General features: G+C 39.3%; 1 protein-coding gene across 6 annotated transcripts in view; it reads right to left on the bottom strand.

The window, feature by feature from the left end:
- The window catches only part of adamtsl3 (ADAMTS-like 3), a 235,733-nt gene that overhangs the window by 52,880 nt on the left and 156,679 nt on the right, over nt 1-26,174 (bottom strand). For 4 of the 6 annotated variants that reach the window (XM_076727218.1, XM_076727300.1, XM_076727446.1 and 1 more), the window contains 9 exons: nt 23,825-23,982; nt 18,842-18,953; nt 18,541-18,679; nt 16,846-16,896; nt 11,586-11,796; nt 10,784-10,931; nt 9,684-9,768; nt 799-1,094; nt 568-697 (listed from right to left, as the gene is read on the bottom strand). In XM_076727218.1, coding sequence (XP_076583333.1) covers nt 568-697; nt 799-1,094; nt 9,684-9,768; nt 10,784-10,931; nt 11,586-11,796; nt 16,846-16,896; nt 18,541-18,679; nt 18,842-18,953; nt 23,825-23,982 — 1,330 coding nt within the window. Of the gene's footprint in view, nt 1-567; nt 698-798; nt 1,095-9,679; nt 9,769-10,783; nt 10,932-11,585; nt 11,797-16,845; nt 16,897-17,696; nt 17,793-18,540; nt 18,680-18,841; nt 18,954-23,824; nt 23,983-26,174 lie in introns of those variants that run through there. The other 2 variants (XM_076727521.1, XM_076727595.1) reach the window with 2 other exon arrangements.

Raw genomic sequence — 26,174 nt, 5'->3', positions numbered from 1 at the left:
GTTTATTCAGTAATATGTCTGTTTTGGAAGGCCAGGTATGGCACACTGTATAAATCAGTACACAGAAACTGCTCTCTGCAGTGGTCGCAAACCCTCTGACTACACTCCCAGCTGTAATCCCAGTGTTTATTCAAACTAACAGAGCTCTCCATCAATGAATTTCATTTCCAAGTTATTCTAATAAGGTACGAAAAATGATTTTCTATTTTAATTTTTGGGATTCATTCTTGGTACAACATTTCTGCTCTCTGTGTGCACAGAATGCATAATATTCCTTTCAAAAGAAACTAAAGTATGGAGGAGCATTATACTACACACACACACACACACACACATAAAAACCTGATGGCATTTCACCTATAGGTGGTGCTACATGAATTTCCATTTTTCAGTGCTCATTCGTCTGGCACACTTGAAAACTTTGCACAATATGTCCTTCATGTGTGATATGTGATACAGAGCACAAGCACAGAGAGACCACAGGCTTCCAGCTAGAGCAGTCTGCACTGTGCTTGTCCAGGCTCTGTGAGCTTTCTATGTGTCTTACATGACCTTGTGGTTTCTCACCTTGGGGGGCATGGCTCAGGGTCACAGATGTGGATCATTACTGGTGGCCTGCTGGATGACTCACATAGAGAGTCCTCTACCTCCTCGCCCTGCTTCTTGTTAACACACATCACAACAGCTTTCTGCTTCCCTGGGCAGAGAACAGACAAGACAGTTGAACATGAAACAACGGCAACTATGGACAAGAGTCCGAAGCATTTTAGCTGCAAACATCCATTTCAGAAGCCTCACCACCAGCACATGTGGCTGAGCAGGCAGTGAAGCCTCTGTAGCCCCAGCTGTACAATTCCTTTGTCTGAATGTAAGGCGTCCCTTGGCCCTCCAGGCCTGAAGAGATGCCTGAAAGTTTGGTACATGGCCCCTGGTTGCAGGGCCTCTCAAGCTGGGGTCTGTCCTCGCCACACTCCTCCTCTGGAAGATCCACCTCTGTCTTGGTGAATGAGAGCAGCACCCGACACTTCACCTGCCGAGTTTGCCTGCCGAGCCCACAGCTGGTAGTGCATGGTGACCAGGGCCCGGGTATGAACCTGATCACAGAGGTAGAAAACAAAAAAGAAAAGCCATAGCATGTAAAGCAAGTCGTTCTTGTGCAACATTTGTTTTGTATGGTTGCCTAACAGCCCTTAAATTAGCTGTTTCAAAGATTTACACTAATCACAGATTAATCAAATATCACAGAATGTACAAGAGATGGGCAAGAGAAAAAAAGGGAAGAGCTAGACAGTGTGCATGTTAAAGATAACCGGGAATGTTGAAAATGTAGGTTTGATCAAACATCTGTGCATGCACTTTGGAGCTGCGCTATGCAAGAACTCTGGTACATGAAACTTGTGTCATGATATCACGCCTGAGCTAAAAAGACTTGCAAACATACATCGTCAGTCTATTGTGCAGCCCAGTATCCTGCATTTAATGACTGGGTATGAAGAAGGTAGTTTTGCCTGCCAAATCAGCAATGTGCTCTCACTGCTGATATGTGTGTGATTTGTATGTGCCTTAAGGCACTTATTTTCAAAAAAATTGTATGACTCTGTTACTTTCCATGAATGCCTATAAAACCTACTCATTTATTTGTCACAGTGCACAGTGTGATGGCTAACCAGCCAGATTTGGGTAAGAAGAAAATTGGAGAAAGCCTACATTTGAAGTGGAGCCTGACATAATCTTGACATTTAAGGTAGCATATTAGCAACACTTCAGCTTGATCTATTATTATTGCTGCTTGTGCTGAAGAGCCATCTGTTTGCTATTAATATGCTCTTATAAAACATGCTCTCTATGCGCTCTATGTGTATACTGTGTAATTACTGTCATGACATGCATTCTTTAAGTGCACAGACTGATTTCCCCCCTATAATTTAAATAACTGGCAGTTCCAGTGCAATGCCAGAGATTGAAATCCCTTTTACTGAGAACCATTTGGGAAAGTGTTGCTGCTTTTGTTCACTTTTCTTGTATACAGCAGAAAATATGATTAAGCAATAAAAACATGTTTAAATAAAACTAATTTGAAACAGTAAATATGTTTAGAGGGAAACGTAATGCCGACCAAATGAAGTTTTCTTTTAACCTAAAAAGACACTGTTTTTGCAAAATGTCCATACTGAATATATGTTCACTGACAACATATTTAATTTCTTTATTTGCCAAAATAGGCAATCTTTTAATCCACTATCCATTCATGGTGGCTATAGCCTTATTCAACTTCTTTCTGGTTATGTTTAGGTACTGAAAGCACCTGATTATTAGCATTTAATCCAAACCATGATCTTTCCCTTACTTTAACCAATGCGCTTTCACTGCCTAAACCTAACCACAGACAGGAGTCTGAACACTAATCCTGTGTCACAGTCATGCAAGTTGTATGCCCACCATCCACCCCAACTACCTCTCTCTGACTCCAACATACATAACATAAATGTAGTGTTTCATTTACTCAGAGAAAAGTTGTCTCTGAACATAATCCAGGCACTGTCACCACAATGTAATTATGAATGCGAATTGGTTTTATATAAACAGAGTTTAAGTTCACTGTGTCTCCTCTCCGGCCACCCACCATCCTAGTGAGGAAACAGTACAGTATTACTGCTGGAAGAGTTGGAACACTTTGCAAAGGTGAGATGAGTAACTTCATCAATTTTATGCAGTGAAATCGTAAAGCTACTGAGTGGTAGATGCACCAGAGGTAATGTGTGACCTGAGCTTGTTACAGCAACTGAAAAGAAGTGAGCATAGAGACAGGTTCCCAGAGGTCAGGCTTTCTGTGGGCCTGCCCTGACGAACGGTTGTATATGTTTACACAGTCCTGTTATTGGAAAGTAGGTTCAAACTCAGTCACACAGACTTTCAGATGGGTGTTAAAGTAAAAGGAAAACTTGCATAAATAAGTGGATACACAAAAGAGTAAATTCAAAAGCGTCACACTCACCAACTAAAGACCCAGCTAAAGAGCTATGGGAGATTGTGAAGTATCGTGTTGAACAGTACTCTTTATATGATCACCACAATCTTGTTTCTGCCTCCATAGTGACCAGATGTCAAAATACAAGCTGCATCTCAGGTCCACACAAGCGATGCAGGAAACTGTTGAGGGACCTCTACAATGTTTAATGAGTTTCATGACATCAGAAACAACAAAAATGCACATTGGCTCTTTTAACATTTGGGTATCCCCGCTGATAAAATGACCACCATCATATTGTGACCACCTCCAGATGTGGTCTGGGTGATCTGATTGCATACCCTTTGCAATGTATTATTTACCTTCATTAACATACGTTTTTTTCATCACTTACACATACATAACCATTCAAAAGTTTGGAATTGCCGACTTTTACATTGTAGAAAGACCTCTTTACAAATAGATATTATTTTGTATGAAGGGTTTGCAACATTTGTTTTGAACATGGAGAACAAAACATTGTACCATGGTTCAGTCAGACAAGTGACAAAGCAGAAAGAGACAGATACCTCTGTGCAACAGTGTTGGTTAAGCAAAGCTATAATTGAAGCTAGTCTTGGGTTGGCACTATTGGAATTGGACCATGGAATATCAGATGGACATACTATGGACTGACAAATTGCACTTTAAACCTATTTAATCTAACCAGTGCAGAGGACCCAAAGAAGCATGCTGGTTGCTTGCTGACTCCCATGACCTGACAACTGCAAGAGGGACTACGCATGGACTAAATAAACTAGAGGCTAACCAATTAATTACATTGTACACAGAAAACAGCTGGGACAACACACAAATACATGAAGTAAAACAAAATCTGACACATGGGGAGAGTAACTTTCAATATAAAACTGGACACAGACAAGCAAAACCCCCAAACCACAGGGTCACTTATGGTATGTTTTTCTGGACTGGAAAACAAATTCAAAATCAAAGGGTATTTGGTCATGCAACAATGTGGAGACAAACAAAATAAATGCAACTTCAGCAAATAAATGGAACTTCAAATCATTTCATTCTAGAGCTAAAACTATTTCAAAAGTAAATAATACATGTGGTGTAACAGGTGATTCCAAACTTTTGTGTCCATCATTTTTTTTAAGTACAGTAACAAATGACTGATAACCAACTGATCTGTTTGTTTGTCTGTAGTCTGTCCTCACCATAAAAGTAGATCACCTGTGCAAGCATGTTATTACGACCCATTTTACGTTTATTGCTTGATGTAGAATAAAGAACAAAAATGTCAACATATGGAGGAGGTTTGGGTGGATGAATGGGTCAAACTAATACATGAGTTTCACCCAGGATACTGCTGTTCATGTCCCATGTGAAACCAAAAGTCAACGCTGACTTATTTTAAGTTACATATTGTAACAGTAACATACTTATTTTAAGCAATGACCAGTAATTTCACTGCCTGAACCTAACCAAGCAGTTTTGGTGTGTGAACCAAAGCAAAATGTGAGCGTTTCGCACCATTAACCTCGGCGCACCACCTCCAGTAGTGATATACTTTATGTTGTTGGCTTACATAAGATTTGCTTGGCTGCATGTGATGAAGATTTGCTGGAGCCTACTGTATGTGTGTGTGCAAAGTATGTAAGAAATATTGGAAAAGCATGTTTACAAAGAGTTTTACAAGCACATGTGTGTCTGCCAAGTGATTGAAGTGTGTGTGAGCTCTGAGAGCTGATGGACCCTGGGGAGGCTATCAGAGTTGACCAGGCTCATGGCAGCAGGCAATAATCACATGCTTATCATCAGCAGTGGAAAGAGAGGAAACAGAGCCAGACAGGTTCACACAGTCCTGGAAAAGCTGTGTGCGTGTGTGTGTGTGTGTGTGTGTGTGTGTGTGTGTGTGTGTGTGTGTGTGTGTGTGTGTGTAGGGCTATGTGCTGGAAAAATGCTAATTTTTCATGGATAAAGATTGCATATATACTGCATATACAGGTGCAGCTCAAATATTTAGAATATTGTGAGAAAGTTCAATATTTTTTGTCAGTCACTTCAGAGAGTGAAACTCATATATTATATAGATTCATTGCATGTAGAGTGAAATATTGCAAGCCTTTATTGCTTGTAATTTTGATAATTATGGCTTACAGCAAATGAAAACCCAAAATTCAGTGTCTCAGAAAATTAGAATATTGTGAAAAAGTTCAATATTTGAAACTCATGGTGTCACACTCTAATCAGCTAAATAACTCAAAGGTTTGCTGAGCCGTTAAATGGTCCCTCAGTCTGGTTCAGTCTGGTTCAGTAGGCTACACAATCATCATCTGCTGACTTGACAGATGTCCAGAAGACAGTCATTGACATCCAAAGTTCTCTTTTCAGAAAGTAAATTCAAAGTAAATTTTGCATTTCATTTGGAAATCAAGGTCTCAGAGTCCGGGGGAAGAGTGGAGAGGCACAGAATCCAAGTTGCTTAAAGTCCAGTGTGAAGTTTCCACAGTGATGCAGTGATGATTTGGGTGCCATGTCATCTGCTGAGTGTTGGTTGACTGTGTTTTCTGAAGTCCAAAGTCAATGCAGCCATCCTCCAGGAAATTTTAGAGTACTTCATGCTCCCTTCTGCTGACAAGCTTTTTGGAGATGCTGATTTCATTTTCCAGTGGGACTTGGCAACTGTCCACACTGCCAAAAGTAACAAAAGCTGGTTCAATGACCATGGTATTACTGTGCTTGATTGGCCAGCAAACTTGCCTGACCTGAATCCTGTAGAGAATCTATGGTGTATTGTCATGAGGAAGATGAGAGACACCAGACCCAAAAATGCAGACCAGCTGAAGGCTGCTATCAAAGCAACCTGGGCTTCCAATACACCTCAGCACTGCCACAGGCTGATCACCTCCATGCCACGCTGCATTGATGCAGTAATTCATTCAAAAGGAGCCCCAACCAAGTATTAAGTGCATAGAAATGAACATACTTTTCAGAAGGCTAACATTTCTGTTTTAAAAATCTTTTTATTATTGATGTTATGTAATATTTTAATTTCTGAGACACTGAATTTTGGGTTTTCATTAGCTGTAAGCCATAATCATCAAAATTACATGAATTGAAGGCTTGCAATATTTCTCTGTATGTGTAATAGACAAAAATATTGAACTTTTTCACAGTATTCAAATTTTTTGAGCTGTACCTGTAGTTACAATAAATATAGCCTCTTCCACACATGCATGTGCACAATTAAGACATCAACCACATTTCTGAACAAAGACCTGAAACATTTCTGTATCACTTTCACAAGAGATTAAATGCACATCTCATTCCACCTTCTAACATCACTGCATTACATTTAATATGTCTGTCTTCATCTCTCATTAACAAACAATAGAAAATCTTCAATTTCATCATCCAGTCATCAACCTGCACTCTATATAGATACTTTGGTTACATACCAGTTTCCTTAATTGCATCCATGTTTCCCTCACTTGCATCTTTTCCCTGCATCTCAAACAATGCTTGGACAACATGCCAGGAAAGGAATTGTAGAAACGTGTTAAGAGAAATGAGACATTCTCTGAGTTTGTTCTTGCATTTCTGCATAATAATACACATAAAATCTCAAACTCTATAGGAGTATTATACTTGAGTTGGTTGCGTTATCTGTCTGACAGCTTGGGTATAAAACTGCAGTTGTGCATTTTCAGATCAAACCTATCAGCTGCAGCTTCAAGTCTCTCACAGATTTCTGATAATGGGGTGTGTCAGACCAAAAAAAAGACTTCCACCAAAGCCGGTCTCATGTATTCTCACTCATTTCTCCTCAGACAGAACATGTTCTATTTTATCTCGGTGATATTTGCTGTGTGCAGAGAACATTGAACCTACATTGTATGTGTGTGCTATTTAAATAAATTTTACTTGGCAAACAGTAAAACATAACCTTGTAACGTTGTTAACATTTGTTCACAAAAGCAATACCTGCTGGTTACCTGTAAGTGGATTCAGCATTTTCATTAAGAACAATTAGGTGTACGGTTTACAAATGTCCGACGCATCTTCTTTCATCCATCTGTCTCTGAGACCTGGACCAGTTGGTACTGCTCTCCACACCCTGGAACTGCATATTTTCCAGACTATGGATCTGGAAAAAGCAGGGCTGTGGACCTGTAGTCTGTTTTAATCATGTAATGGTGTTGTGTGATTCTGGTTTTAATTCTATTTCCTGTATCTCCAACATACAATTTTCTACAGTGGATGTCCTTATAGGGGTCCCTCTTCCAGAATTCTTATTGAGGATGTATGGTGGGCTGGTCAGGTAAGTATGGCTTTATATATATAGCACACAGTTACAAAGTGCTTCACACACATGAAAAGATGAAAATTAATAAAAAGGTAAAAATGGTAAAAATACAATGTGACCTTACAAGTAATCATCAGGATCTTGTAAGTTATTCTGAATTTTTACATAAAGTCAATGGAGACAAAAACCATATACTAATCAAAGATGATAACAAGATTCTTATCAGTAGATTTGATATTTGGGTGAACTAGACCAAGACACTGATCAACAGCAGAGGAAAAGTTATCAGAACCAATTGAAATAATTTCTGTTTTGTCACGGTTTTGGTGGAAACATCCACTCTTTGCTTGCAGCTAAGCAATCATGAAGGGAGGATAGTTCATTCAGATTAATGGCTTTAGCAGAGAAACAGGTCGGTGTATCATTGGAACAAAATATGATATGATATGGCATTTCTTAAAATAGGTTGAACAAATGACTCAGAGGAAACATGTACAATGAAAACAGGATTGGTCCATGGACTGACCCCTGATGGACACCACGCAGCAGGGGAGCTGAGCAGGACACACAAAGTTATGTAACCTATAAACTAAAATGGCATGATATATGGTGTGAAAGGCAGCACTCAAAGTATTTACCTTTGTCTGCTTGCAAAACAATATAATTGGTTAATATCCGTGAAGCAGTCTCAGTACTATGCTTGTGATGAAAGCCAGAATGAAATTTGTCAAAGACTTTATGATCCTCAACCAACTTCAGGAGTTGGTCTGTGACATTTTTTTCAAGGATTTAGGATAAAAAGGGTAGCTTGGAGATTGGTTGGTAATTCTCTAACACGGCTGAGTGATGAGAGGGTTTTTTAAGAAGTGACTGAACAGTGGAAATTTTGAAATTGTCTGGGATGGACGTGAATGTGAGAGAGTGGTTGAAAATAGAGAAAATAAAGTGCTTAAAAGGATCTGCAAGGAGATATTCAGGCAGTACAGTAGGATGGCTGAATGCTCCGGATGATATGAAACTGAACAAATGCAAGATTGGACTAAATGTTTCTGGGTTATTGTAGTGGGTAGTAAAGGTGCATCAAATGTAATACTTTTGTGGTCAGAGACAAAGTCAATCTTATTCAGAGAATTCAGAGACATGGCAAGAGTAAAAACTGAGTCAAGCATGTGCTTGCAGACACTGCTGCATAAGGTTAAAAGATTTCAAAATGTTCAAAAGAAGGGATTGTCATTGTGAATGATAATCACCAACTATAATGGCCCTATCATGTTTACGCACAAGAGAGGACAGTTACTCAGATTGAGTTGAGAAAACCCATATTTGAGTTAGGGGGGTGATAAATGATTAATCTGATTATCAAACACTATTTTAAAAGGTAAAATTTGAGAATTGATAAAAGAACTAAAAGTAATACAGGTGAGATTATTCTTCAAAAACAGCTGCAATACTCCCACCATGGCCAGTTAACCATGGTGCATTCAGATAATTGTAAATGTGTAGGCAGAGCTCCAAGAAAGGGGAGCACTCCTCAGGTTTAAGTCAGGTCTCAGTCAGGAAAAGGAAATCTGGGTTATGGGATGTAATTACATAACTGAGGATGAGAGATATATTAGACATAGACTGAGAGTCTAAAGGAGCAAAGACAACAGGAATAAGGGTTTGAACTGGACCAGAATTATTACTTTTACTGTGCTGTAAACAGATAGGGTAGTGGTTATTAGATCTTAGACCTAAGATCTCGGTGTTTCCTTAACAGGACTACTGTATAACGCCAGGGAGATAGAGTTGGGTGGACTCAATGCAGGTTAAGAGGTAAAAACATTAAAGGAGAGCAAAGTCAATTCAATGTTGGTTGATAAAAGATGTGAACCTTCCTCAGAGGGATGGAGGCCATCTGGTCTGAACAGCAGCAGTGGAGTCACAGCAGCCATGCAGGCAGTGTCCACAAAGAGCCACAATGAAGTTTAGAGACCAGAGACCAGCTAGCAATAGCTATAGCAACAACAGCTAGAAACAATACCATCAAACTGGTGGTTGGTTGTTGTTTTGATTGAGGCAAGGAAAGGCAAGGCAGCTTTACTGATAGAGCAGATTTCATTATAAAGACATTATATGTGCTTTACATTAAAGAAAAGAAAAGAAAACAACATACTATACACAGTATACCCATAACACACACAAACACACACAAACACACACACACACACACACACACACACACACACACACACACTAATAGGCCTTCATAGGCCTGAAATAACAGGAAGGTTTGGAGCTTAACTTTAAATGTAGATACAGCTTATATAAATCGCAGTCCATGAGGCAAAGCATTCCAGAGAACAGGTCCACAGTACCTGTACTTGTCACTTGTAACTTGTAAATGTGAGTATGTGTACTCACGTGGGGTCCTCTGTAGCAGTTTGGTGTTCCTCCAGTTCATGGGCTTGTTTTAACCAGGGCACCTTGGCCTCCACTGGCAGAGATTCTGACAAGGAGACAGAAAATTAGCTTACATTCCAGTCATTCTGATCAGACACCAGTGATCAGGGCCCAGATTCACACAGCACACAAAACAATGGTAATGGTAATGGTGATGTCCATCTTTAATTGCGTCCTGGGCATTACCATTCAGTAGGCTAGACTCTGGTCCCAAATAGCTAGCCGTTAGCAATAACTAGGTATCAAAAAAAGGCTAGGTATAAAAACGTTGTTTTCTGATCGGCTTCACTTAAACACTATGTATATGCATGTATGTATGTATGAAAGCATGTCTGTCTTTATTTATTTTTTATTGCAATTATAAATATTTTACATACCCCACAATGTGACTGAATACACAGTTTTATGTCCCCAAGTAATACATGGCCACACACACACACACACACACACACACACATACACAACTCCAATGGTTTTCAACCTACCATATATTACACACTTGAACACAGAAGTACACAGAGCCCATGGAAATGAAACATATTTACACATTTTACATAATACAGGTCCTGGACCAGTATGTTGCTTGTACATGCGATGTTTTTGTACTGTATGGTCTATGGAGATGGAGTTTTGTACCTCAATGTATTGTACATGTTTCTGCAATACAGTCATATGTTTTTCAGTGTGTAGATAATAAAAGCTATACAATGGGGTGTATATATCTTTTTATTGGAGAACTGGAAAAATGCAAAAGCCAAATATCATACACTGTACAAATAGAATAATAGGACTGATGAGAGTGTGTAAGTATAATGAAATAGTAATGTGAAAGAGTGTAAGATTACATTCATCAATAGCTTAAGTGCATGTTTATACCTCGTGTGCATGTGGTCACCTTCTGGTGGTAAATGTTTCTTTTTATCCAACACAATGTTTACTCAATAAAATATAAAATAAATAAATAAATAAAGACATTGGACATTTGTGAGCTTCAAATGCTTGTCCCTGACAGTCTTCCTTACAACACACAGGCAATTCTTTATCAATTATTGGTATCCTACCTCTGGGCTTGTGGCAGGCAATAGGAACCAGACAGTCTTCTTTAACATGAGGTTTGCGTGACATTTCACAGCCTCCAATGTGCTGACCACGATGGTCGATGCACAGAACCACTCGGTAGCGCAGGCCACGGCCACAAGTCACTGTACACTGCAGTGGGATGGCATCACACATATTACCTCATATGTTATTAATTTTACAAGTGGCATCAATCAATTCAAGTTATTTGGGCAGGAACAACAGTAACAATTATTTTCACCTATTCGACCACTGAGTCCATTGCTTCATTTGAATAGTTTTTAGTGTGAAAAAGTAAAATTATTCAGAAAATCTCAACAAAGGGAAAGAAATTATGTATTATCCATCATCATTAATCATCTCATGATCCCTCACATTAACCTTTTGGACTCCTTTGGGGTCACGGCCCCCAGGTTGGGAATCACTGGATTAAGTGATTAATTTATCAGTCTAAAAATCCCAGTAAATACTGGAAATGCTTATTACAATTTCCCAGAGGTTAACTGGTTAACTATTCTAATTGCTTGTCCGAAGCTTACAGATATTTCATTTACAATAATATGAAAGAGAGACACCTAGAAAACCCTCACATCTGAGAAGCCAAAATCAGACAATGGCATTAATGTCTGACAACTGATTTAAATAATTAGTAAGTGGTAAATAACTTCATTTGTATTGCACCTTTCAAGAGTGTAACAAAGTGTTAAAAAAAGAAATAAGGCAACCAACATGAATACAAACATGAACATGAGTTCAGATGTCTGGTGTAAATAATCGCTTACTGACCTGAGACCACTCCATGGCCACCCACTGGGGGCAGGCAAAGGTGTTGCAAATCTGTCGGGTGATAGGTCGAGGGGAGTGGGTGCACTTCCACTCCTCCACCTGGGAGAACTGTCCATGGGTGTCCTCCTCCACACACAACACACTGCGATCCTGCCAGCCGCCACCTTCACCACAGGACACAGAGCACTGGGTCCAGGGGCCCTGCTCCCAGCTGCACACACACAAAAAAACAGGTCAACCTCACTTAATGCTTTCTCAGGCTATTTAATGATGCATCCAATATTTTTCTTAAAGCAAAACATTACATACATATGGTTATCTCTCGATATTCTGTCATAATTTGATGTAAACCAATTTACGTGTTAAATATCATGGTAGAGGGGTCATGTTATTTCAGACCAGAGGTTTTCAAACTGTGAGGGAGTCCAGAGCCGAATGGCCAGTAAACAATAAAATAAAAAGGTTCAGACAAACACAATAAACAGACACAAAACTTTCTTGGGGGCGAGAAAAAACATGGCAAATAATTTGCCAAAGAGAAGCAAGACAGAATAATCATTATAATAATAATATGAGTAACAAAATCCAGAAATACTAAACTTTTATCATTCTGCACTACCAATACATTTCCACTACTACGGGTTGGAACATCCCATCAACATCCACCATTTCTATGAAGATCTACTTTAAATCACCCAGCGTATGATGAGTTTCTCTGGAACTTTTCCACAACTAATGTCTAGTTACAGTTGGAAATTGTCATGTTCTGATGTTGTTCGATAATAGTAGTATTAATAGTAATAGTGATTAACTGCAGTTTGACTGCAAGTGGGACATCAGCAGGTTCTCCTGCTCATGCCGCAGGGTAAAAGATAATGGATACACCTAAACAAATGACAAAACAAAGAATTCAATTCTCATTTGGAAATTTGTAATATTGTAATCTCTTAACACACAATAAAAATGTTATATTTAATTAAAAAAATGATGACAAAGAAACAGGTGGCAGACTTTCAGAGTTGCTTTTTTCAGTGTTCAATTCATTGCAGAAACAGTATTTTCCTTTCTACTCTTTCTCTTACTAGCCTTTATAGTTTTGTCAGAAACTTTAACAATTTAGTTGCAGATGCTTTCTCCCATTGGTTTCCCTTATTTGCAACTATGATGTCAGCAGCCATGTTCATGACACATCTTTGATCAGCTTTATTTAAAAAAAATGTATTTACTAAACTCCTGTATGATTATCTGGGTGCTGCCCTGTCTCCTGCAAAATACACTTAGATCCTACTAATTTTGCCAAATATGTTTAGGAGGAAAGGCAAATGTTTGAAGAGGTTCAGTGGAAAATGATTTATCTAATTTAATCCAATGTTTCTTCCAGTCTGGTAATTCAAATGTATGAGATTGTTGTACTACACAGAAGTCATTGTGAGGTGGGGTAGATGATGGGTGGACAAAGTTCAGGACTTTGAACCTGGAGACCAGGTTTAGTGTCCCACATGCGGTTTAGTGTACTAAATCAAGGGCTACAGCAACTATTGATAACTAAGGTCATCTCCTCAGTAATTTTCTGTGAATATAGGGACTACTACTTTTTGGGCACTTACTACTTTCTTCATTTTACCCCTGGAAGAATGGAGCATGTTTTGCAACATATCCATATCTTAATGTCATTTCATTTAACATTTCTTTACAATCAAAATGCAAATCCAGCTGCTTATGACTGGTTGCTTTTATTTTGTAGATATTCTCCAACCAGATGATAGAGAATATTCATAGACATTAGATAAACAGATATTTTTTTAATTCAATATCAATACCCTTTAATTCCAATCAACCAATAAATCATTTAATCAGACTTCTGTCACTCCAATGATTTTAAATTCAAAAGACCTGTCAAGCTCCCAAAACACAAACCAAAGGCCAGACCAAAGGGATTTTCTTTACTGTAGACACAAATAACTAGTGCAATAAAACACTGTACTATTAATATGTTCATATGATACCCAACACAATAAAAACATTTCCAGAGCCATACAGGATGTAACAGCAATAACAAGACATGTGTGTTTTCTAACATTTCAACATAGATTAAACTACTTAGATTGAAGTCAGGAGGGGCATGTGTGAAAAAGCCTCACACATACAGTAGATTTACACACCTCAATTAATTCTCTCAGCACTGATTCTACACATATTCATATTCAAAAAAAAAAAAAAAAAAAGATAAAATAAACTAAAGAGTGTGCAGCAGTGTGCTAAAGTGCTACAAAGCAAAGCATGTCTTATGGAAAGGATGTCTTATTGTTATCTCCCTGTGAGTGTACGGCAGTCACCAACGATCACACCCACTGAGACCGCTGAGCCAGGAACTGAAAACTCTTGTTATGTATCGAAAGTCCAGATTCCCTGACTACAGGCATAGCCGTCTAAGCTGCTGTTGTTGGTTTATAACAGTCATTAAAGTCATTATAGTCATTTTCTCCCCTGCAACTGTTCCCAAAAGCCAGTATTTTCTTAATCTAAGGCCAGTGGAGCAGTGGTCATAAATTTTAGAGGGCTACACCTATACTCAAAGAATCTGGAGTTACAATACTTAACTAATTCTAGTTCTAAGTTAGTTCTAAGTTCTATTTTGTATGACTTCACCCTCTAAGAGCTGTTGCTACTGAGTTAAGGGCGAAGCTGTTGTAGTCAATGTTCACTTTGACATCAAGATCCGCAAGCAAATGAAATACACCAGTTCACAACCCTGTAAATGCAAAGTGCTATAAGACAGGGATAACACCATGGCATCCCTGTGTGGGGAAAAAAGAAGCAGAATGATATTACACTCCATCCACTTTAATGTCGCTGCAAAAGTGTGGGATGTTGATAACGTAACAGTCATTACGCAGCTCCCTAACCTGAGATAGTGGGATTAGTGATGCACCATTTGGCATGTGTGTTAAAACGCCAGATCTTGTTATGGAGAGAAATGACACTGATGACAAGGTCCAGCAGAGACAGCCAAAGCAGGACTTTATTGAGTGAGCTCACACACACAGATGTCCAACAGCAAAGTCCTCCCATATTTTGCCTTACATTCCTTTATATACTTTTGCAGACATGTATACACCCATACAGGGCTTCTGTGGTGACGTGACCAATACACTCTCATTCTGGGAGGATGTCCAGCCATCATTCTTAACATAGCTCACATTATTTCACAAACTGTATCCTGTTATTGCAAATATGTTCGGTCACCATGACCTGAACATTCCTGTTGTTTATCCATGATATGAACATTCACAGTCACACTCCTTCTGAATGCATGCTATGGGCTGAGAAATCGGGTCAACTGGGGGCAATGAATAAAGGAGCTCTCTGCCACGGCTGGTGAGAGAAGGCATCCACTCCCAGTGGAGGGTTGTCTCATGCACTCTCAACCACAGTGTGGACCACATCAAAAGTTAGAAATATTACGAATCATCTGTACGCAGACGCCCCATTCTATATACAATGACAATTAACAAATGGCTTACAGGAAAGTGAAGCAGGCAAAGGTCAAATCCAGCAAAATCAGTCCAAACAGGTAAACAAATCCAAACGGGAGCAGAATCTACAAGTCCAAAAACAATCAAGGTCCATGGAAGAAAACAAAGCAAAACACTAGAAAACACTAGAAACACTGTACAGAACTTGAACTCTTGGCACACAAGTTACAAGGACGAGCTGGCACAGACTGAGAGAAAACATTGGCTTAAATACACTGAGCACTGGACAGGTGAAACAAATCTTCACATTTCTGTATTGTACAGCAAACTTTGATTGATCTTAAATTACTGTTCAACCCAGATAAAACAAAGTTTTATCTGGGTTGAACAGAACTGACTAATAGTCCCACTGTCATGAATATTTTGGCTCTTATTTGGACTTCATTGGAAGAATATAAATACCTTGGTTTTCTGGCTGGATGACAAGCTGTGCTTTAAAAACATATTAATGAACTGACAATGTCCTTTAAAGGAAAAAGTTTACACATGCACGCACACACACACACACACACACACACACACACACACACACACACACACACACACACACACATACACACACACACACACACACACACACACACACACACACACGCATACACATATATATATATATATATAGTATATGTACACATATGCATTGCACTTGCCCAAAAGATTGTTTGGTCCTTGAGGGTCACCATGTTAATACTGAGAACTAGACAATCCCCTTTTAACTGATTCCCATTCAATTCCACAAAAAATTGAAAATAGAACTTTTGATAGATGTAGGGCAGTGTGACAAAATGTCAGTATTTGACACCCTGGGAATGAGACCTGACTGGAATTTTACTGCACCTCCTCCATGTAAAATGATGGTGGGCTGCAGGTAGGTATTTTATTTTTTATATAGCAAATTTGTTTGCAAAAAGTTGGACATTTGGAGTGATGTTGGTGTCCACCTGATGAAGATATGTCCAATATTCAATCTTTTTTCAGCTTAGCTTTGGTCTCACCCAACTGCTGACACATTTGAGAAAATAATTGCCCCTTTAGCTGCTAAATGCTTCACCGTATTCATTAGTTACCCACTGACTGTGTCTGTCTGCTGTCTGATTCTGGGCATATAGTGTACAGTGGGTTTGTCAAAGCTTTTTCATTGAAAACAACTGTCCAGTGGTGCTGGACAAAAGGTTTGAAAGCACTTAGAGTGAGCCAAAACAGCTGGTGGTGGATCCCAAAAGCAAAACAATGACCTGAAAAATGCTGAAAAGTTCTGTATGGCAGAGGGGAACTGCAGAGCCAATGATAATTCTCTGTGGATTTGTCAGTATGAGCAAGACCTTTCACATACAAGTGGCCTTGGTGATGGACTTTAGCATTTTTTATTATTAGCCTCAGCAGAATGTCAATGGAATGTTCCTTACTTGGGTAAGTTGAAGAAAAAATGCAGAAGAAATTTGGCTTAAATCTTGTAACATTATAAATAACAACAAATAAATAAAAATAATAAGACTAAGAATAGGGAATTATCATGTCACTTTTTCATGTAGATGAAGTGTGTGTGAGGAGGATTTACAGCATGGAAAGTTTAATGTGGTATTTACATCATGTCTGTTAACTCCACTTCCAGGGTGCATCAATGGATGTATTCCAACCGTAATTGTCAGATTTCTGAACAATTTCTGCCCACTCATTTCCTGTTTCTTCTAACTTTTAGAATGATGACTGTAAGGGTTACTCACCGAGGCAGAGGTTGGAAGTGATCATATGGCATCACCTCTTTGAATCCATCACTGAAGGAGACAAAATATCACATAAATGTAAATTTACGAAACTATGATATCCAGATAGCGGCCCTAGAGGCCATAAGAATCTTGGGAAAGCATGTAAGTGTAAACCCAAACAGAATGCTTATTAACAGCAGTTTGGCCTTCAAAGTTATAATACAATGGTAAATGGAAGCCGCTAATTTACACTGCCAATTTTGCATTTCTGCTCATTGGCCTATTGATCAAACCTTCCATCCATCCAGCCCTCATAAAAGAAGCACTGAAATATGCTAAGGGGATAATCCGCTATTTCATTTACTTTTTCTTGCAGGTGTGAAAATTGTATTGACATAGACTGAAAATCTGAGCTCTACCTGCTCAAATCCTGAGTAATGTCCCTCCAGGAATGCCAAACAAAGCCTAAAGGTAACAGGGCTGAAGTTGGTTTGAGCCTGATTCTGATCGGTTATGCCACATTAGGTTCCTGCATATTGTTACCAGCAGCAGAAAGTTCTCACATTTTAAATTGTGCAAAACAATAACTTTTTTTCACATAAAAGTAAGTTGACAACTGCTGATACTGTAGTTCAGCATGACTGGGAGCCAGTTTAAGAATAGTTCAACATTTTGGGACCAATATAATGCCTATATTGGAGTCAGGGCATGATCAGCCTCATCTAGCCAAAAGACAGGAGGCAGAGGCAAATAGTTCTCTTGGCTTTGTCCTAAGGGGAAAAAAAAAACAAACAAAAACAAAACACCAAAACCAACACCAACAACCAGCCTACCAACACTTCTAAACCTCATATATTAATATAATGTACCTTGTTTGTTTAATCCATTGGTAAACCACATCCTCCATCTCTGTACAGAACGCACAACCACGAGAGTGGTATCAATCTTCACACCTCTGTCTCTAAAAGAAAATGAATAAACTAATTGATAAAAATATTTCCCAAAATGTTGAACAATTCATTTTATGATGCCTCCCTGTAATGTGAAATGTTTGTGAGTACTACCAGTCTCATCGAGAATCAACAGCCCATCTAAATCTCTTTGCAGTTTTATGCTCATTACTTGGACAACTGCAGTCATGCTTTGGCTAATCTTATGCACATGCTTATATGGTTAAATGCTATGATTGTAATATTTCTTTAAATGTTCTCATGTTAACACTTTTAACCCATCTAATTTAGAGCTTATCCAGTAGCTTTACGGTCTTTTCTGCCTGTGCATTTTACTCTTAATATTTGGTACCCATGCTAAAGAGCAATTCTAAGATCCAGCCAGGAACCTCAGTTAAAAATTGTGCTTTTCACTAATCATGGCACAGTTCTGTTAATGTTCATTTATGAGCATTGTCCCTGTCAAGTAACCAGAATGAAAGAGAGCACCAAAGCATATAATGTCCGCATTATAATTTGTATTTAAAGGGATGAGGAGATGTGCTCATATTGTATGAATCATTGAAGGATGAATTGATTGACCTTTGAACTGGAGAAAAAAGTTTGCAGTAAGGTCTTTCTCACCTCTTGCCTAGTGCATGTGTCCCAACATCCTAATTTAAAGAATGGATGAATGGGTTAAGGGTAATAGTATAAAAATATTCCTGAAATTTTGGTTTTTGTGACATCAATGCTGTAAAATGCAACTTGGAACAACCCCTACCTCTCTGGACAAGGGTCCATGTTGCACTCCTTGAGTTTTGGTGTGGGCTTGGTGTTTTCAGGATAGCTGTTACAATGATGCTCAGGCAGGGTCTGATTGGATCGAACGTCTGTGCACTCTGCAGAGTTCAGCTGATAGCCTGGGGAAGGAATGTGAACGCAAGCTGTTGGACTGTACAACACTGAGAAAAGTTGCAGATATCAGGTGAAGCTTAATATATATTTGCAGATCAATAAAACTAAATTGGTTTTAAATCATTATTCAAACATGTAGACACTTGTTTACTTTACTGTCAACTGACCTCCTCCACAGGTAACTGAGCACGGGAAGAAGTCAGTCTCTCTCCACTGGTACCTGATAGGCTGGTAGAATAGAAATTGGACAACTGTGTCCTTGGGGTCTTCATACTTCATCTGCACAACATGTAGGGTGAATGAATAGTAGAGAAAAACAGCATTATGTTAAGTAGTGTAGGGTAGAGGAGATTAGAGTACACAACATGGGAGGAAATCACAGCAAAGTGAAGTAGAGAATCCCACTATAGAGAGTCAAGGGGAAGACTCATCTTAGTGGGACACTCCACTGAATTTGTCCAAGTCAATACTACTGCTACTGCTGCTGCTGCTACTGCTGCTGCTGCTGCTGCTGCTGCTGCTGCTGCTGCTGCTGCTGCTGCTGCTGCTGCTATGACTGTTACTACTCTGCTCATATGAGTAGTTGTATAATGTGCTTGTACAGGGGTCTATTGACATGTGTATGACATATTTATAACAAAAAAAACTTGAGTTACAAACAGAGACACAAGTGTTTGAAGAATATGGATGCTTTTGGAGCTTGACCCACACAAGTGACTAAAAGTCAGGTTATGTCCTCTGCAGGACCCCACCCCCAGCCTCTCCATAACAGCAGATCAGGTGAGGAAGGAGTTAAGGAAGATGAAGGTGAGGAAAGATACAGGCCCTGATGGTATCACCTACAGACTGCTCAGGGACTGTGCACTTCAGCTCCACAGCGTCATTCTGCACATCTTCAACATGAGCCTCAGTTTGGAGAGAGTTCCAGCCCTGTGGAACTTCCTGTGTGGTTCTAGTCCTAAAGACTGTGCATCCCACAGAGCTCAACCACTTCAGGCCGGTAGCCTAAACCTATCATCTGATGAAGACCATTGAGAGGATTGTACTCGACTATACCCGACCCGACTAGGCATTGGTGTGGAAGATGCAGTCATCTACCTGTTCCACCGATCTTTTTCCCACCTAAAGAACACTGGTAACACTGTGAGGGTCATGTTTTTTGACTTCTCAAGTGCTTTCAACACAATCCAGCCATCACTGCTTAGGGGAGAGCTGGACTAGATTGCCTCTTGGGTATGAGGTTTTGCAACTGTGTGTCTGAAGTGGTAGTCTGCAGCATGGGGGCTCCGCAGAGTACAGTGCCCTCTCCTGTCCTCTGCACCATGTACACATTAGACTTCAGACACAACACCAACAGCTGTCATCTCCAGGAGTTCTCTGATGATACAGCCATCATTGGATACGTATTACAGGAAAACGAAGTGGAATACAGGGAGGTCATAACCAACTTTGTCAAATAGTGTGAACTGAAGCACCTGTACATAAACACAAGCACGACAAAGGAGATGGTGATTGACTTCTGCAGGAATGTATCAGAGACTGTGAACATTCAGGGTTTGGACATTGAGATTGTGGGCAAGTATTAATACCTGGGTACCTCAACCACCAATTGGACTGGACAAACCACACAGATGCCCTATACAAGAAGGGCCAAAGTTGACTCCATCTGCTGAAACCCACTGCTGTTTGCACAACTGCACAACTGAATTATATAATATTTTTAACCTTATGCTAATAATCACTAAATCTATTACATAACGTACATAACGTAAATAGTCAAAAACTATATCTATATAGTTTGGGGTAAAATCTGTATACAGTATATACACACACACACACACACACACACACACACACACACACATTGTCTGTCAAAGGTGATTATCAAAATTTTAAAACATATCACTGTAAGGATGCTCAAATGATGCTGATTATTTGACAAACCAAGTTTTCTTTCACTAGGTTTCTTCTGTCAAAGGACAGGGAGCTGCCTTAGAGAGTAAAATGTGTTCTTTCTAACAGTGCTTCCTTTTCTTTTGATGATGTAATTGAAGTGTAAGTCATTCACCACAACCTTGCAGCCTTGGCATTGTGGACCAAACTACTGAATGTGTCTTCTATGGAGCTTTTAAACAGAATGTAATGTGTCATATTAATCACCAATGAAATTTAAGTGACCTTGGCTAAACCCCTCCTCTGCACAGCAGCTGTCCACTCATTGCTTAGTAACTGTCACTAGGCACCAGCAGGCCTTTTATGTTTTGAGCTTTCTCTATGTTGATGCAGTGTGCATGAGGCTCTATGAAGAGAGAATCCAGGTATCTCGACTTTGGAGGGTGGTGTCTTTTTGTAGCATTTCAAAAGGTTAAAACACAAGAGCAAATGTGTGAGGAACGGATCAAAGTTTGCTTTATCTGCACATTAAAAGCTCCAAATTTTAATATGTCTGGCTAACTAACTTATACCTACAGTAGCAACCAATCATTATGTCCAAAGGCAGGTTATTAGCTTCAACACACACCCAATGTTTGTGGATCTGTTAATTTGTGAGCCAAGGTGCAGCTAGCCCAGAATTGAGAGTAATGATAGAAGCTCAGTCCTGTTTTTGTTTGGGAAAATTCACAGTCCACCAATTCCAGCTAAACCTGCGTAAGATACCATTACATTTGCACAACCCATGGCTTATTCCTCATATCCAAAAATGCTTCTCTCTTAAAAAAGTGAAGCACACTGTTTGAAAATATGAAAAATAAAGCCATTGCCTAAATCTAACCACTGTATTTTTTACATTTTATTTTTAATGCCATACTATGGGACAAACTAGCTCTAGAGTAAAATTCACTGTGGTGGCTGTGGTCTTGGGTCAGTGTTCTCCTTTCTTTTCTCCCATGCCTGATACTGCGCTTTGGAGGGGAGCGGGAGAGAGGCGGACCGATCTACTCGGACAGCAGACTCATGACCCACACCTGCACCTCATCAGCCATTAACTCAGCTTCTTAAGCCACCTCATGCTCCACTCCTGTGCTGGACTATTCTCCTGGTTTTGTGCCGTACGGAGTTCTCCTGAAAAGATCGCTCGTCGCTCGTCTCTCGTCTCGCTCCTCCTGTGTGCTTTTTCTGATAGTCTGTTCTTGTCACTGTGAGTTTTGTCATAGTCGCCTTTAGTTCATAGTTTGTAGATAGTCTCCCGGTTGTCTGGTGAGTTTTTTGAGTTACGCTGTTTTGGTACTTTTGCTCTTTGATTTTTTCCCTTTTTCCCGTCTAGCGGTGATTTTCAGTTCCTCTCGCTCATTAGCGTCATTCCCTGGTTCAGGTGATTTTTTTGTTTGTACTATGATAAATAAACCTTGGTTCTCCTACGTCTCTGCCCCTGGGTCCTGGCCTTCCTTTTCCACTAGCCATAACATTCACAAACAATAGCTCCCTTGTACACATAAACAACTGGTGAGGATGTTGGTGTTATGCCTTGGATATGAGGCTTTAGCCTCAGTCTTTTAGCATTCTGTCTTCTTTTAAAATGTGTCATGAGGAAACATCAGGTGAAAATGGACTTCTCAGCTGACTCACAAAGTTTAAGCATTGGCATTAGCTTACATTAAGCAGCTATGCTTACAAAAGGATATAACAAGAGTCATCATTTTAGCAAAATTCATGGTTGTAAGCTAGCAATGAGAGGAATCAAAGTGCTAAAAATATTACTGCACATTTTGATGGTAAATCTGATCACTGTAAACTCCATATGTGCAGTGTGAGATTGTTACTAAGGAGGGCATTGTTAAACAAACAGTCAATTACACACTGTAACTGAAACCATACCTGATGTGGTTGAAAGACTTGTCACCAACACAGAAAAGCACAGGAAACAAAAGAGTGGAAGTGTAGACTGAATTAGCCTCTGATTGCACTGAATTAAAAATAACAGGAAAACATTCAGTCCAACAGTACAGCAGCAAGGCAAAATTCTGCCCTTTAGCACACATAGCACAACAAGAAGCTATGTTACAACATCTACCCCTATCAGTATGTCCCAAACCATGGTGGCAGCTGTAACATAATTTTCAACTGTTAAGCATGTGCACAGACAAGCTGTGTTTGATTTGCATCCAGAATAAAATGTCTCTCTTGTATTCATTTGAGATTTGTAATCAGTACCAGAAAGTGTGAAATTGTAGACTGAGTGGATATTGGGAGTCAGTGCTCTGGTGCCATAAACTGGACAAATCTTTCTCATCTGCACATATGAGGTACAGCTTTGGGCAATCGAGGACGTGGATCTCTCTACACTATTAAACCGCGTCAGTGAGAATACTGACTTGATGACAGGACATAAAATAGAGGCCACTTTTAGTTTAAGAGCAAAACTCGTCTGATGGGAGGACGATTCAGGAACCTATCTTGGTGTATTAGACTGCCATCCAAATCCTCAATGTTAGTACATAATGGCATCGGTTCCATGTTAAAGAATAATGTCAGTATTAATCTATATGTTTCTTATCATCAACAAATCCTATGAAAAGACCAAAACCAACAACATGACAGTTTGTCTCTCAATACTTTCTAACTTGTCTACCCTGTTTGTCTCACTCAGCCCCAATCTCAAGTCTTTGCTCACTAAATTAACTCATTTAATTTGTACTTACACAGAAATGTATTGATGGCATTTTGTAGATTCAGAGGCAGTTACAAGGTGTAAGATAAATGGCTTTTTTTTTTTTTTCAACAGAGTTCAACAGAAAGCAATTAAGGATAGTTCACAAAATGTAGAATTATTTCTTTATAAAGCACTATGTGTTTATAGAAATGACTTTGTGTCTGCACATGGCATTTATTGACAAGAAGAAATATAGAATATCATTAGACTTATCTCTTAAAAATGTAGAATGGTGTTAGAATATGATCACAATAAGTGAAGTCATTGCCAGACATTTAACTGTGTGTAGGCAATGTTATGATGAAGCACTTGTCTTAATTCAGTTTAGCAGGTGTTTCCAAAAGTAATACTAGAAGTGTCACTGGCAATAACCTCACAATCTCATTAAAAAAAATCCCCTGTGTTGCTACATATTATGCAACGGATTAATTTACAGAAGTCAAAAGTCCTAAGGCTATTTTGCTATAAACCCATGACTCTCCCCTTTCTTTTGTTTCACCTTGATAATGTAATCAGCCTTGAGTGGACCATGTGTCCTGAGTGCCTGCCTGTCTGTCCCTCTTTGGAAGTCCAAGGATATGTTTCCTATCATGTAGGAGCCTGTAGACACCAGACTGGTCTCCTCCTTCCACCCCTGAAGGGAGACAGCTTCGATAACTGAGGAGAAACAGAGCAAGATGAACATTGATTAATGTACAGTAACTTTCAATATTAACTTAATATTTCAACGTAATATTCACACACCTTTACCTTACCTCTATCAAGATGCAAAAAAACCCCCCAAACATAACCCATGATGAGCAAACCTGAGGACGCTGAATGAGGGCAGCAGGCTGAGGATGGCGGACGCCTACGCTAAACCCGATGAAGTGAGCTACCATTTTCTATGGTGTTAGAATCGGAGGTGCTGACTCTCATTCCAAATGTTGAACACTCAGCTGCAAACTGTCACAGGCTGTGCACTCCCTTCTTCTCCATGTTTACTTGACTGTGCTCTTGAGAGAGCACCTGATTGGTAAACACACCCGTGTAAGGAACACATCGTGGGAGATGTCACACTAGGCGTGTCAAGACAAAAAAATTCTGACATGTTACGCTTTTCACTGGGGTGCCATAGATGCTGCCTGACAGGTCGGTTAGCATGTCAAACTACAAGGTATAGATGCCCGACTGATTGTTGGTCATACTTAGCCAAGACATCGGTAATTTGTGGGCCACGACAAAATCAGGCTAGATTTGTGCAGTCAGTTCCCAGCATTATATATCCATTCAGAGTCCTTCTAGTCATCAAGACTCAGTGCTCTGAAAGTAAAAGGATGCTTTGCTTCATGGGCATAACTATGCATTCTTTAAGGGGTAGGCCACAGTATGTTGTTAATAATTTATGATTATATAAAGTATCTTTTCCATAAACAAGACAAAATCAAGAGCATTTCAACAAGTCCACTTTTTTAACATTAATTCTAACCTGTTTCCCCAAAGTTTTCACAACTTAAAACAAGTAACAATCTTATAGCCTTGTTATATCATGAAGAGAAGTCCTTCATAACCAAAACCTGGATGTGCAAAGAGGTCCCTGTGTTACCCATGGTGAAAATATGATTAGACTTCTAATAATATTTAGTTTCAAAGGATTTCACAAACTCTACAGTGGTTTCCTTCCACCACACTGATCTCCTGGTAGTTGATGAATAATTCTTAGGTCACTCGTCAATGCTTTAAGATCTTACGAAGCACACATCCAAGAAGTATTACACTGTCAGAACTTAAGTATATTAGCAGAATAAGGCCTGTGAACATGTGCCGGGTTTATCTGCATTCATTGTGTCCTCTTGCACTCATTTAAACTGACAATAAAATAGGTCAGGAAAACCCAAATGACAAAACAAATACTCAAAATGCTCTAAGGATGTAAATTGTAGGGTTTGCTCCCTATTTCAGTCAATATCATAAAGGATTATATCATGATTTTATTATTCTTCAATATGTTACAGTTACTTTTGCATCTGTAGTTTGTTTAATTTGGTATGAACCAAAGAAAAAATAATATAGTTGCTAATAGTTGCTATTCAGTTCTGGCTCATTTCATGTTCACAATGACTTTCTAGAAACTGACCAAGGGGAGTAAAAATAGACTGACAGACAAGTCATTCATTTGACTGGAGACAGAACTGCAGAGTTACACTTCAATGCATCTATTGCATTTATTTTACTTCAGTAGAAAGTATTCAGACTAAGACTGCAAGTGGACCATATGTGACTTAAGTACTGAAACAGGATGAGGCATCCTAATAATATTATTAACATTTCTAATGAACAGCATGGATCATGTTACTTTAGTGGAAGTTAAGCTGTTAAAATCAAGCTACATATCTACTATCACACCATCCTGTTTAACCTGCTTTGTGTTTGCACCACAAACAAACTGCACCAGGGTCCACCTGTACATTTAATTCAGCTGAAGCTTTTGTCCAAGAGGATTTAGTTAGTTTCCATACAGATACAAAACATCAAGAGCTACTTGGTGCTGTTTTGTGGTGGCATCTTGCTCAAGGACACTCTGACAATCCCCAGCAACACAGAGTTTCCCAGGGATTGAACCACCAACTAGGGGTTTCCACAAGTCCATTTGGTTCTGAGAAACCAAGACCTGACCTGGGACTGCAGTTGGACTGTTATCAGTCTAACTGGGTCAGGTAGGATCACATTTTACTGCCATGGATCTCTGGCCTGTGTGTCAATATTTCTAATACCATAGTAGATCTGAATGGATACAACCCTAATTGATATCCACTCTGATCACGTGTTTTATATGAGCTCTCTCTCTCTCTCTCTCCCTCTCTCTCTCT

The sequence above is a fragment of the Chaetodon auriga genome, chromosome 1 (genome assembly GCF_051107435.1).
Source record: "Chaetodon auriga isolate fChaAug3 chromosome 1, fChaAug3.hap1, whole genome shotgun sequence".
In the NCBI taxonomy this organism is placed as follows: domain Eukaryota; kingdom Metazoa; phylum Chordata; class Actinopteri; order Chaetodontiformes; family Chaetodontidae; genus Chaetodon; species Chaetodon auriga.
This window is presented reverse-complemented; position numbering and strand designations above follow the sequence as displayed.